Below are 13,562 nucleotides of genomic sequence, written 5' to 3' on the forward strand. Positions count from 1 at the left end.
TGCATAAACACACACAAATAGTTCATACATTGGTTACTAGATGATACAAGGTAAAAGTCCCTAACGGACAAAACTGATATGGCGGTTTGGTAGACAAAGGAAAGGGGTGGGGACCGCTCAAGAGCGGGAAACTCATAGAGGATAACTGCACTCGTAGAAATTACTAATACTTTGAACATGAACAACCGCTCATTCTAAAGGAAATAGCAATTTACATATTTCTGAGTGTATGTTTCGTTCTTTAGTTTGTAGATTTCATTGCCATTTCAATGTGGGAATGATCTCCACGTTCTCTGGTCTTGTCCTTTGGGAGAGCTGTAGTTCTTAACCTCACTAGGGTATGTGGGACGGTAGCGTCCCACCTCGTCAACAGCCAGTGAAACTGCAGGGCGCCAAATTCAAAACAACAGAAATCCCATAATTAAAATTCCTCAAACATACATGTATTTTACACCATTTTAAAGATACACTTGTTGTAAATCCAGCCACAGTGTCCGATTTCAAAAAGGCTTTACGACGAAAGCACACCAAACGATTGTTAGGTCAGAGCCAAGTCACAGAAAAACACAGCTATTTTTCCAGCCAAAGAGAGGAGACACAAAAAGCAGAAATAAAGATAAAAATGAATCACTAGCCTTTGATTTTCATCAGATGACACTCAAAGAACTTTATGTTACACAAGACATGTATGTTTTGTTTGGTGAAGTTCATATTTATATCCAAAAATCGGAGTTTACATTGGCGCGTTATGTTCAGTAGTTCCAAAACATCCGGTGATTTTGTGGAGAGCCACATCAATTTACAGAAATACTTATAATAAACATTGCTAAAAGATGTTATGCATGGAATTTTAGATCGACTTCACCTTAATGCAACCGCTGTGTTAGATTTTTTTAAAACTTTATGGAAAAAGCACACCATGCAATAATTTGAGTTCAGAGCCCAAACAACTCAAACAGATATCCGCCATGTTGTGTAGTCAACAGAAGTCAGAAATAGCATTATAAATATTCACTTACCTTTGATGATCTTCATCAGACTGCACTCCCAGGAATCCCAGTTCCACAAATGTTTGTTTTGTTCGATAATGTCCATCATTATGTCCAAATACCTCCTTTTTGTTCGCGTGTTTAGCCCAGTAATCAAAATTCATGAGGCATGATCACTAGGTGCAGACAAAGTCAAAAAGTTCCGTTACAGTCCATAGAAACATGTCAAACGATGTATAGAATCAATCTTTAGGATGTTTAAGATAAGTCTTCAATAATGTTCCAACTGGAGAATCCCTTTCTCTTCAGAAATGCAATGGAAGGCAAGCTAACTATCCATGGCTCTCTGGCAGACCTCTGACTCAATCCCCTCTCATTTGCCCCATTTCACAGTAGAAGTATCAAACAAGGTTCTAAAGACTGACATCTAGTGGAAGCTTTAGGAAGTGCAACATGACCCCATAGACACTGTGTATTCGATAGGCAAAGAGTTGAAAAACTACAAACCTCAGATTTCCCACTTCCTGGTTGGATTTATTCTCAGGTTTTTCCCTGACATATGAGTTCTGTTATACTCCGACATCATTCAATCAGAGTGTTTTCTATCCAAATCTACTAATTGTATGCATATTCTAGCTTTTATGGCTGAGTAGCAGGCAGTTTAATTTGGGCATGCTTTTCATCCAAAATTCCCAATGCTGCACCCTACCCTAGAGAAGTTAACCAGTTCAACATGTAGTTACCGCCTCGTGTTTTCTGATCTAATGTACATTTTGTCGGAAGTGGTTTTATACTCTGTAGAAAAGGGGACGTTCCATGACGCTGTGTCATGGCTGTGCTCACGAGGGCTTGGCCACTGACTAGTTCAACTTTATATGATAACCCATACTCTCATTTAGAAGGCTAACATCACATTTCATCTTTTCACAAATAGATTAACATGTAATCATATACGTTTCACAACATTTAGATGTAAACCCCATAATTGAGAAGTATACGCAACCAAAGACACAGTAATGTGTGTTTCCTGTCCTTCATGAGATCACCAAATGAAACACACTCGACAAGACTGTCCCTTAAAATAAGTGTCCATGGACCATTCCCACATTCTCAAAAATATAAATATTGTTTAATTCTCCCATTTTGGGGATTAGGAGGTTTGGCAAGGATATTGTATTTGTTCTCTGTAGGCTCTCCCTTCATATTCAGAGTTTCAATCAGGAATTTATGACCGTTGTAAAACCTGATGTGGGAGAGAGAGTGAAAGGGGGAGCCACGATATACACCCAAAAGGGCCATGTCGTGACAGTCCTCCTCTGGTGGGTTCAATCTTGTGATTATCCTGCAAGTTGCAAACCAACATAAAAATAATGACCACGTGATGTCCTGGTTGCAGTCTCCTTCTGGTGGTTGAACTTGGTAGGCTCTCTGAGAGCGGAGCAGTCCACCACAAGAATGGGCAGTGGATGTTTGGTTGGTGATCGCCGTTGCAGTCCTCCTCTTGTGGTCGACCCGGATAGGATTTCTGCAAATGGAGCAGGCCGCCACAAGGATGGGCAGCGGCTGTCCGGATTGTGCTCGTCGTTCCGGACTCGTCGTCCAGGCTGGTGGATCTAGGCAGTAACTTAGGTAGATATTAACAATACACACACACAATGAAATACATAATTAAATGTTTTCCCAAATGAGCGGTGTTGTGGCACTAAGCAATGGTTTTATGGGGAACTTGTTTATGACTCTATCACTTCCTAAGTGTCAATGGAAATAAATCTAAAATAGTTTTTACTACACGTCAATGTGTCTCACCATTGTAGTGGTGATAGATATGAATGAGTCCCTTTCATAGCGATGTTATCTATGGAGGAGCTAACATCACAACAGAAGTACTCTCTAAGCACTCAATCAGTCATACGCAGTGTGATCATGGTTCATGACTTCTAATAACTTTCCTCCTGAAGGAATGGATGGTTCTATTTATTAGTGGCATGTGTGTTAACCATCAGAAGACTGTTCTGGCGATTCCTAATATCTTGTCCAATATCCTGTCCACTCCTCTCTGTTCTCATGGGAAAGTTTACAACTAAATTTGTTTTCTGCTCTGGCGGCCTCGTACAGTGTTACACATAGTCTTAAACACCCCCCCCCCCCCATCGGCCTCGATGAGGCTCGTCATGGGTCTGGGCTAGCATTCCCCCCCTTCATTTCTCGGGACCCCCCCACCAGAGGTTGGTATTGGTGTCTGAGGCACAAAGGACAAGTTTGGATCCTATGTAGGAGTTGTCAGAATCCCCGTTGTCTTGAGAATGGCTGTAACCTTTCAACCAAATCTCCTGGTGTTTGTGCTTCAAAACGCCTAGTGGCTGTCAAAGCTTGTCAGTCACCACAGTGTACGCGTGTGGCCACTTCTTCAGTACCTGCGAACTGAGACGAGGATATCTGATATGTATCATCAGAAGCAGAGTACACTCTGCGAGTCGACGTTGTACTTGCTGAGACAGCAGCGGTGCTTGCAGAAGTGTCCGAAGGGCCAGAGAAGTTCAACTCAACTACAGTATTACATCAAGGAGGAGGGAAGTTGCTCATTCACAGAGACTTCTGGCTCAAAATCATGAAAAGAATGGTCAATCAGGTTTGCTGATTGAATGTGTCGAGATATCGTAATATCTCCTTGGGTCGGATTCTACACCAAGAGATTTCTAAACGTCTTTTTACCAAGGGGTGCTTTTGACAGATACCCCCTCGTGGATGACTGCATTACAACCTGCGTTAAGGGAAGAAAGTGTGGTCATTAGAGAAGGCACTGTGACTTGTGACCATACATGGTTGGTGTTCCGATCCATCAGTGGGAGTAACCGATCCATCAGTGGGAGTAACTGATCCATCAGTGGGAGTAACTGATCCATCAGTGGGAGTAACTGATCCATCAGTGGGAGTAACCCATCCATCAGTGGGAGTAACTGATCCATCAGTGGGAGTAACTGATCCATCAGTGGGAGTAACTGATCCATCAGTGGGAGTAACTGATCCATCAGTGGGAGTAACCGATCCATCAGTGGGAGTAACTGATCCATCAGTGGGAGTAACTGATCCATCAGTGGGAGTAACTGATCCATCAGTGGGAGTAACTGATTCATCAGTGGGAGTAACTGATCCATCAGTGGGAGTAACCGATCCATCAGTGGGAGTAACCGATCCATCAGTGGGAGTAACCGATCCATCAGTGGGAGTAACCGATCCATCAGTGGGAGTAACCGATCCATCAGTGGGAGTAACTGATCCATCAGTGGGAGTAACTGATCCATCAGTGGGAGTAACCGATCCATCAGTGGGAGTAACAGATCCATCAGTGGGAGTAACCGATCCATCAGTGGGAGTAACCGATCCATCAGTGGGAGTAACCGATCCATCAGTGGGAGTAACCGATCCATCAGTGGGAGTAACCGATTCATCAGTGGGAGTAACCGATCCATCAGTGGGAGTAACCGATCCATCAGTGGGAGTAACCGATCCATCAGTGGGAGTAACCGATCCATCAGTGGGAGTAACCGATCCATCAGTGGGAGTAACCGATCCATCAGTGGGAGTAACCGATCCATCAGTGGGAGTAACCGATCCATCAGTGGGAGTAACCGATCCATCAGTGGGAGTAACTGATCCATCAGTGGGAGTAACCGATCCATCAGTGGGAGTAACCGATCCATCAGTGGGAGTAACCGATCCATCAGTGGGAGTAACCGGTCCATCAAGTCTGCTCCGAGTAACAGGGGTTCAGATTCAAGGCTGGTAACATACACAGCGTGAACAAGCGATACGTCCTGGAAGTGTAGTTTCAGCATGATTCTCAATGTGAGAGGTGAGGTAGTCTGAGTGAAACCTGGAAGTCTAGTTTCAGCATGACTCTCAATGTGAGAGGTGAGGTAGTCTGAGTGAAACCTGGAAGTCTAGTTTCAGCATGACTCTCAATGTGAGAGTTGAGGTAGTCTGCGTGAAACCTGAAAGTCTAGTTCCAGCATGATTCTCAATGTGAGAGGTGAGGTAGTCTGAGTGAAACCTGGAAGTCTAGTTTCAGCATGACTCTCAATGTGAGAGGTGAGGTCGTCTGAGTGAAACCTGGAAGTCTAGTTTCAGCATGACTCTCAATGTGAGAGGTGAGGTAGTCTGAGTGACCCCTCGAAGTGTAGTATCGCATCGTTCCACTTTTAACCAATGTTTAGTTGGCTTCAAAGCCATTTTGAGATCATTGAACAATGTTTGATAGGTGAGTGATATAGTCGCGCCCGAATCAATTAGCACATGACAAGTTAAGCAGTCCTCCTGGACTGTTTCCAGGTATGGTCGTTTAGAGTTACGTTTAGTGGACACATTCCCCACGAAGGGGAGTGGTCATTCGCAACGACGTGGTGTGCCATTTCTGTTCAAGGTGAAAACAGATTGACTTCTGATTTTGAGTGGGCTTTGTTTTAGTGAAGCTTTTGACCTTATTTTTGGCAACCTTTGTATCAGAGTCTATAGACACAACCTGTGGGCTTGTTTCTTGATCGAGCAGGCCCTGGATAGGGTCTCGAGTGAGAGCGGGAGAAATTAGATTTTTTAACTTGCTACGGGTGTTAATTCCTGCGGACCTGGTGCCCAGCAATTCCCCGTCTAGTCCTTGTGACTTATCTTTTACCCTTTTCTCAAAATAATTATTGCTTTAGTTCTTCACAAAGTGGAGCTTCTAAGAACATTGGTCTACTTTTTGATCTTCCTTTAACCCTTTGTTACCCTTGTGCTCTGATACTTTGTTTTGGTTGGGTGCAGGAACGTAGTGAACAGGTCGATTGTAGCGGTAGTAATTTCGATGGCGACGCACTTTACAGTTATTTCGACCGCGGTGATTATTGGATTCGTCATCTCTCAATGCTCCAATACCTGATAATGCTCCTCTAACTGGAGTGAGTACTCCTGGTCAAACTTCAAAACAGAGTGGTCAGGGCTCTTGGCGTGGCGAGCTTTTGATTCCTCAAAAGCTGTGCTTCAAGCTCTCTGAGTTATAAGATAGGCAAGCCAATGTGGGCTGTAGGGCTCAAGTAGGTAATGAAGGTGGGATACATGTTAAACAGAAACATTTGTTTGAATGGTAACAGCTCTTCCATTCCTGTTTGGTGAGTGGGCCAAAGTAAGCTGAACGAAGCCTATGACAGTAAGCTTGTGGGTGTTCTTTCTGAGCTTGATTTATAGTGTTAGCCAGTGAGCTATCGTGTTTGCGAGTCGCAGAACCACTGAATTCTAATTTCAAAGCTGTGGCAAGTTTAGCGTAGTCGTTTAGCACGTGTTGCTGTTGTAGACAAATGAACCTCTTCACGTGTCTATTCGACTTTCACTTCAACAGGTAAACCCTGTCAGAACCCGTAGCGTTTGGGTAGCCATCCAATGCGTCCGCTATGTCAGCTACGAACGTCTCAGTATCGTTTGGCTGACCTGGAACAGGGTCAAAGGTGGGGAAATTCTTGATGAGTTTGTCAAGGCGTTCTGCGCCAAGAGGGCGGAGAGGGTTGGCTTCACCCTGTGGGGAAATTGGGGGCGAAAGGCCAAGAGGAGAAGCTTGGCTTTGTTGGCGAAGAGGCGCCACATTATTCAGTGCTAAATGGCCAAGAGAAGAATACTGAGGGACACAGGAGGGAGGCAAAGTCTGAAACCTACTATCATCTTCACTCCTCTGAGTGCCGGGCTACGGTTGCTTGGTTGGGTAGTGACGTTGTAGTGCGTGACTGTTCTGGAATTCAACCAGATTGTACCTAAGGATGGTATTCTGCTGCATTGCAGAGTCCACTTGAGTGCTTAGAGTACTGATATTGGACACATGAGTGTCACACTTGCTCCTTTCGGTCTCATACTTGTCTGTCAGGGTTTGCAGATAGAGTTCTTGAGTACAGAGCGAGAGATTCAGTGAGGAGATTTCCTCCGCTAGTCTCGAAATCACTATTTCCAACTTCATCACCTGAGTTCTCTCATCATTCATTAGGTCAGCAACTTCAATGAGTTCTGCTGATTTGTCATCCAACTTAGTCATTGTGTTCACTAATTGGTTGTCTTTGGTCTGCAGAATTTGGAGTAGAACATTGTTACCCTGAATAACATTCAACAAAACTGCCTGCATGTTATCTCCTGTTAGTAGATTACTCGTCAGATTTATCTAGTTTGGCGTGGACATCGTCGTATTTAGTTTGGGCTAAATTGAGTTGTTCCTGTAGAAAACGATTTTGTTCCTATAGAAGATGATTTTGTTGAAGAGTTTGTGCTCGTTCGTCGTCATAAGTTTTAGCAATTACATTTAATGGTTCAGTTTTCAAACGCAGTTCCATAGCTATCAGAATGTTTGCTTTTCTGCTTTTGTCATTCGTTCCCCAGTCCTCTCCACCTGTCCCTTTGTCATTCGTTCCCCAGTCCTCTCCACCTGTCCCTTTGTCATTAGTTCCCCAGTCCTCTCCACCTGTCCCTTTGTCATTCGTTCCCCAGTCCTCTCCACCTGTCCCTTTGTCATTCGTTCCCCAGTCCTCTCCACCTGTCCCTTTGTCATTCGTTCCCCAGTCCTCTCCACCTGTCCCTTTGTCATTCGTTCCCAGTCCTCTCCACCTGTCCCTTTGTCATTCGTTCCCCAGTCCTCTCCACCTGTCCCTTTGTCATTCGTTCCCCAGTCCTCTCCACCTGTCCCTTTGTCATTCGTTCCCCAGTCCTCTCCACCTGTCCCTTTGTCCCTTTGTCATTCGTTCCCCAGTCCTCTCCACCTGTCCCTTTGTCATTAGTTCTATTGGACCGATGTCAATCTTGGATGGCTGGACATCAGGGCTAAACTGGAAAAGGCCTGCGCCCGATGGTTGATTTTGGAGAGAGTTTGTAGTGATTTCTACTGTTTTTCCGCTAATGGCATAGTTAGGGTTGTTATCGCTGCTGAGGTCAGAGGTCAATCCTTTCTGAGTGTTCACTAATTAGCGGGGGAGTGGGGACCAACCCCTCTGATAGCTTGCAAAATATTTGAAACAATTGAAAAGACTGTTACTATTTTCTTCAAAGTGTGGGTTTGGAATTCGTTGGAAGCTGCAAAAAAGGATTGAATCTATTTGTAGACGTTAATGAACCATCACTACTGTATCCGTAATGTGGTAGTTGAACGTGAATTAATTTGCAAAAGCAAATGTAATTGATAAATCGATGATAATGATTAATGTTCCAGCAGCATACCACCCTGCATATCACTGCTGGCTTGCTTCTGACGCTAAGCAGGGTTGGTCCTGGTCAGTTCCTGGATGGGAGACCAGATGCTGTTGGAGGGCCAGTAGGAGGCACTTTTCCCTCTGGTATAAAAAAATATATCCCAATTCCCCAGGGCAGTGCTGAAAGACGGCACTCTTACCCTGTGTAGAGTGCCGTCTTTCGGATGGGACGTTAAACGTGTGTCCTGACTCTCGGTGAGGTCATTAAAAGATCCCATGGCACTTATCGTAAGAGTAGGGGTGTTAACCCCGGTGTCCTGGCTAAATTCCCAATCTGGCCCTCAAAACCATTACAGTCACCTAATAATCCCCAGTTTGCAATTGGCTCATTAATCCCCCTCCTCTCCCCTGTAACTATTCCCCAGGTCGTTGCCGCAAATGAGAACGTGTTCTCAGTCAACTTACCTGGTAAAATAACGGATAAATAAAATAATAAATAATCATACCTGGATAGGCTATCTGGGAATTAAACTTTGATTAACCTGAAAGTGTTGCTTCTTATTAAATTGAATGAGGTGATGACTTAGGGTCACTTATCCCTAAGGCCACATGGGATTCCCGGCAAAGGTGGGACTTCCGTGGGACTTCCGTCACAACTTAACATATAAAATTACAATCGAGTTCATGCACACTTATTAAAGATACTTGCTATGTAACTTCCGGTTGAACGCAGAAAGAGAAAGAGCTCGGTTTTGTTTGTTTGGAAAGTTTGTTATTTAAAAGTGTATTGGAAAGTTCTTGGTGGCGACCTACCTTCTTCGTTAGGATCCCGCGATGCAGTTGGCATCATCAGTTGCTGGCTTGTCTCTTTCCAGTGATCCTGTCAACCAAGGACGGGTCTGTGGAGCTATTTGGCGTCGCAGCTAGCCTAGCTGATAGCTAGCAGCATATCAAGCTAGCGAGGTTCACTTGAATGCAGCCCGCGATGCGGTTAGCCATTGTGACTGGGACCGCGTATTGTCCCGGGTTTGTGGCTGTCTAGATCCCTGCTGTTTGTTGTTTTCAATTTTCCCCTGCCCTGTCTGGAACTGTGAGGAGGAACAGGGTAACAGACATTGCAAGCTACCGTGACAAAGACCAAAGCCAGCGGGAGTATTGTTGAAGAGAGTGGTGTCTCTCTATCACACGTAAAGGATCTTTTAAACGAACAAAAAGAGACCTACAAGCAGTTGTTACAACAACAAGAAAATAGTTTCAAGTGTTTTGTCCAAATACTCATGGATTCTACTAATACAATAATGGACAACTTGACCAGAAATGTCCAGGACCTGAAGAACAGTCTACAGTTCTCCCAGGGTCAGAACGATGAGTTGAAACAGGAGAAAGGCAAGATGCCAGCAATCTGTAAGTCATTGAGAGAGGACATCAGTTCTGTGTGTGAATCCATGATAGCAATGACAGATAAATCAAGGCAGAACAAAATGGTTGTGGACGGAAATGCAGAATCTCCACATGAGACTTGGACAGAGTCCGAGGACAAAGTGAGGGAAATGATCTCGGAGAAATTTAAGATGGACCACAGGAAGATTCAGGTGGAGTGCGCCCACAGGACTGGAAAACCCACCCCCGGCCCAGGTGACAGGCCCAGGCTGATAGTGGTCAAGTTCCTGAGGTTAAAGGACCAGGTAGCTGTTCTGGAAAGAGCCAAGAACCAGAGAGGAACGTACATCTTCCTTAATGAGGACTATCCTGAAGCAGTGTGCCAGAAGAGGAAAGAACTGATCCCAGCAGTGAAAGCGGCAAGAGCGCGTGGGGACATTGCGTACATCCGCTATGACAGGCTCACTGTCCACCCTCCCTCCCAGAAGCCTGGAAGGGATGGGAGAGCCAAGCCTATGGTTCAAAGCCTCAACCTCGCAGTGCACACACGCGCACACACACACACACACACACACACACACACACACACACACACACACACACACACACACACACACACACACACACACACACACACACACACACACACACACACACACACACACACACACACACACACACACACACACACACACCAATTGATTAATGGACTGCTGATTGTATGTTTTTTTATCTTGCTTTGTCTGTTCTTTTCATTATTATGTCTATCTCTGATAAGCTACCCAGGAAAGGGCTGAAAATAGCCCATATTAATATATGTAGCCTTAGAAATAAGGTTCATGAAATGAGATAACATTCATATATTAGCCATTTCTGAAGACTCACTTAGATAATTAATTTGATGATACATCAGTAGCAATACAAGGATATAACATCTATAGAAGAGACAGAAATGCTTATGTGGGAGGTGTTGCTGTCATATTCAGAGACATATCCCTGTAATGCTTAGAGAATATCTCATGTGTTGTGGTTGCAGGTTCACTTGGCACATCTAAAGCCTTTTCTTTTGGGGTGTTGCTCTAGGCCACCAAGTGCTAACAATCTGTATCTAAATAATATGTCTGAAATGCTTGATAGTGTATGTGATGTTAAAAGAGAGGTCTACTTTCTTGGGGACCTGAATATTGACTGGTTTTCATTAAGCTGTCCGCTAAAGAGGAAGCTTCTTCCTGTAATCTGGTTCAGGTTATTAATCAACCTACCAGGGTGTTTACAAACACTTCAGGAACAAGATCATCCCCATGTATCGATCAGATTGTTACTAATACTGTAGGACTTTGTTCTAAAGGTATATGTGTACCCATTAGATGCCGTGATCACAATACAATGCCTTGCAAAAGTATTCATCCCCCTTGGCATTTTTTCCTATTTTGTTAAATTACAACCTGCAATTTAAATATATTTTTTATTTGGATTTCATGTAATGTACATACACAAAATAGTCCAAATTGGTGAAGTGAAATAAAAAAAATAAAAACGTGTTATTTAAATTTTAAAAAAGTGGTACGTGCATATGTATTCACCCCCTTTTGCTATGAAAGCCCTAAATAAGATCTGGTGCATTAAATTACCTTCAAAGTCACATAATTAGATGAATAAAGTCCACCGGTGTGCAATTTAAGTGTCACATGGTCTCAGTATATATACACCTGTTCTGAAAGAGTCCCAGAGTCTGCAACACCACTAAGCAAGGGGCACCACTAAGCAAGGGGCACCACCAAGCAAGCAGCACCATGAAGGTCCTGGACAAAGTTGTGGAGAAGTACAGATCAGGTTTGGGTTATAAAAAAATATCAGAAACCTTGAACATCCCACAGAGCACCATTAAATCCATTATTAAAAAATGGAAAGAATATGGCACCACAACAAACCTGCCAAGAGAGGACCGCCCACCAAAACTCACGGACCAGGCAAGGAGGGCATTAATCAGAGGAGCAACAAAGAGACCAATGATAACCCTAAAGGAGATGCAAAGCTCCCCAGCGGAGATTGGAGTATTTGTCCATTTGACCACTTTAAGTTGTACACTCCACAGAGCTGGGCTTTACGGAAGAGTGGCCAGAAGAAAGCCATTGCTTAAAAAAATAAATAAGCAAACACGTTTGGTGATCGCCAAAAGGCATGTGGGAGACTCCACAAACATATGAACGAAGGTACCCTGGTCAGATGGAACTAAAATGTAGCTATTTGGCCATCAAGGAAAACGCTATGTCTGGCACAAACCCAACACCTCTCATCACCCTGAGAACACCATGTTTTTTATCAGCAAGGACTGGGAAATGGGTCAAATTTGAAGGAATGATGGCGCTAACGACAAGGAATATCTCGAGGGAAACCTGTTTCAGTCTTCCAGATATTTGAGACTGGGACAGAGGTTCACCTTCGAGCAGGACAATGACCCTATGCATATTGCTAACTCGAGTCATTTAAGGGGAAACATTTAAATGTATTGGAATGGCCTAGTCAAATCCCAGACCTCAATCCAATTGAGAATCTGTGGTATGACTTAAATATTGCTGTACACCAGTGGAACCCATCCAACTTGAAGGAGCTGAAGCAGTTTTGTCTTTGAAGACAAAGTGGCTATATGTGCCAAGCTTATAGAGACATACCACAAGAGACTTGCAGCTGTAATTGCTGCAATCCACTGTAGAGTGGCTATATTTACATTTTACATTTAAGTCATTTAGCAGACGCTCTTATCCAGAGCGACTTACAAATTGGTGCATTCACCTTATGACATCCAGTGGAACAGTCACTTTACGATAGTGCATCTAAATCTTAAAGGGGGGGGGGAATACTTATCCTATCCTAGGTATTCCTTAAAGAGGTGGGGTTTCCAGGAAAGCCAAAGTTCCAACAGCTGGGCCTAAAATAGTGTATAAGAGATAATACCAAATATTTTGCTGTGACTCTTATGTGGATGTTCGAAATATTTGTTGGTCTGATGTGATTAATGAGGAGCATCCAGACGCTGCACTTGATACATTTGTGAAATTGCTAGTTAGAATTTTGTATAGTTAGTGTGGGAGAGGTGGAAAAATTATTGTTATCGATCAATGATGACAAACCTCATGGCATTGACAATTTAGATGGAAAGCTACTGAGGATGGTAGCTGACTCTATAGCCACTCATATCTGTCATATTTTTTAATCTTAGCCTAGAGGAAAGTCTTTGTCCTCAGGCCTGGAGGGAAGCCAACGTAATTCTGCTACCCAAGAGTGGTAAAGCGGCCTTCAGTGGTTCTAACAGCAGACCTATAAGGTTTCTTCCAGCTCTTAGCAAACTGTTGGAAAAAATTGTTTTACTAAATACAATGCAATTTCTCTGTAAACAAATTAACAGCAGACTTTTGGCATGCTTATAGAGGAGGGCACTTAACATTGACTGCACTGACACAAATGACTGATGATTGGTTGAAAGAAATTGTTAATAAGAAGTTTGTGGGAGCTGTACTGTTAGATTTCAGTGCAGCCTTTGATATTATTAACCTGTTGCTGAAAAAACATAAGTGCTATGGCTTTTCAACTTCTGCCTCATCGTGGATTGAGAGCTATCTATCTAATAGAACTCCAAGGGTTTTCTTTAATGGAAGCTTCTCTAATGTCAACCATGTGAAGTGTGGTGTACCGCAGGGCAGCTCTCTAGGCCCTCTACTATTTTCAATTTTTTATCAATGACCTGCCACTGGCATTAAACAAATGATGTGTGTCCATGTATGCTGATGATGAAACCATATATGCATCAGCAACCACAGCTAATGAAGTCACTGAAACCCTTAAAAAGAGTTGCAGTCTGTTTTAGAATGCGTGGCCAGTAATAAACTGGCCCTGATCATCTCTAAAACTAAAAGCATTGTATTCGGTACAAATCATTCCTTAAGTGCTAGACCTTAAATGAATCTGGTAATGAATGGTGTGGCTGTTGAACAAGTTGAGG

At 43.5% G+C, this 13,562-nt stretch overlaps 1 protein-coding gene across 2 annotated transcripts in view; it reads right to left on the bottom strand.

Moving 5' to 3' along the window:
* Positions 1–1,687: 1,687 nt before the first annotated feature.
* The window catches only part of LOC124012511, a 29,834-nt gene continuing 17,959 nt past the window's right edge, over positions 1,688–13,562 (bottom strand). For both annotated transcript variants that reach the window (XM_046326220.1, XM_046326219.1), the window contains one exon: positions 1,688–2,602. In XM_046326220.1, coding sequence (XP_046182176.1) covers positions 2,327–2,602 — 276 coding nt within the window. In that variant the 3' untranslated portion in view covers positions 1,688–2,326. The remainder of the gene's footprint in view (positions 2,603–13,562) is intronic.

Source organism: Oncorhynchus gorbuscha, linkage group LG24 (assembly GCF_021184085.1).
Source record: "Oncorhynchus gorbuscha isolate QuinsamMale2020 ecotype Even-year linkage group LG24, OgorEven_v1.0, whole genome shotgun sequence".
Taxonomy (NCBI): domain Eukaryota; kingdom Metazoa; phylum Chordata; class Actinopteri; order Salmoniformes; family Salmonidae; genus Oncorhynchus; species Oncorhynchus gorbuscha.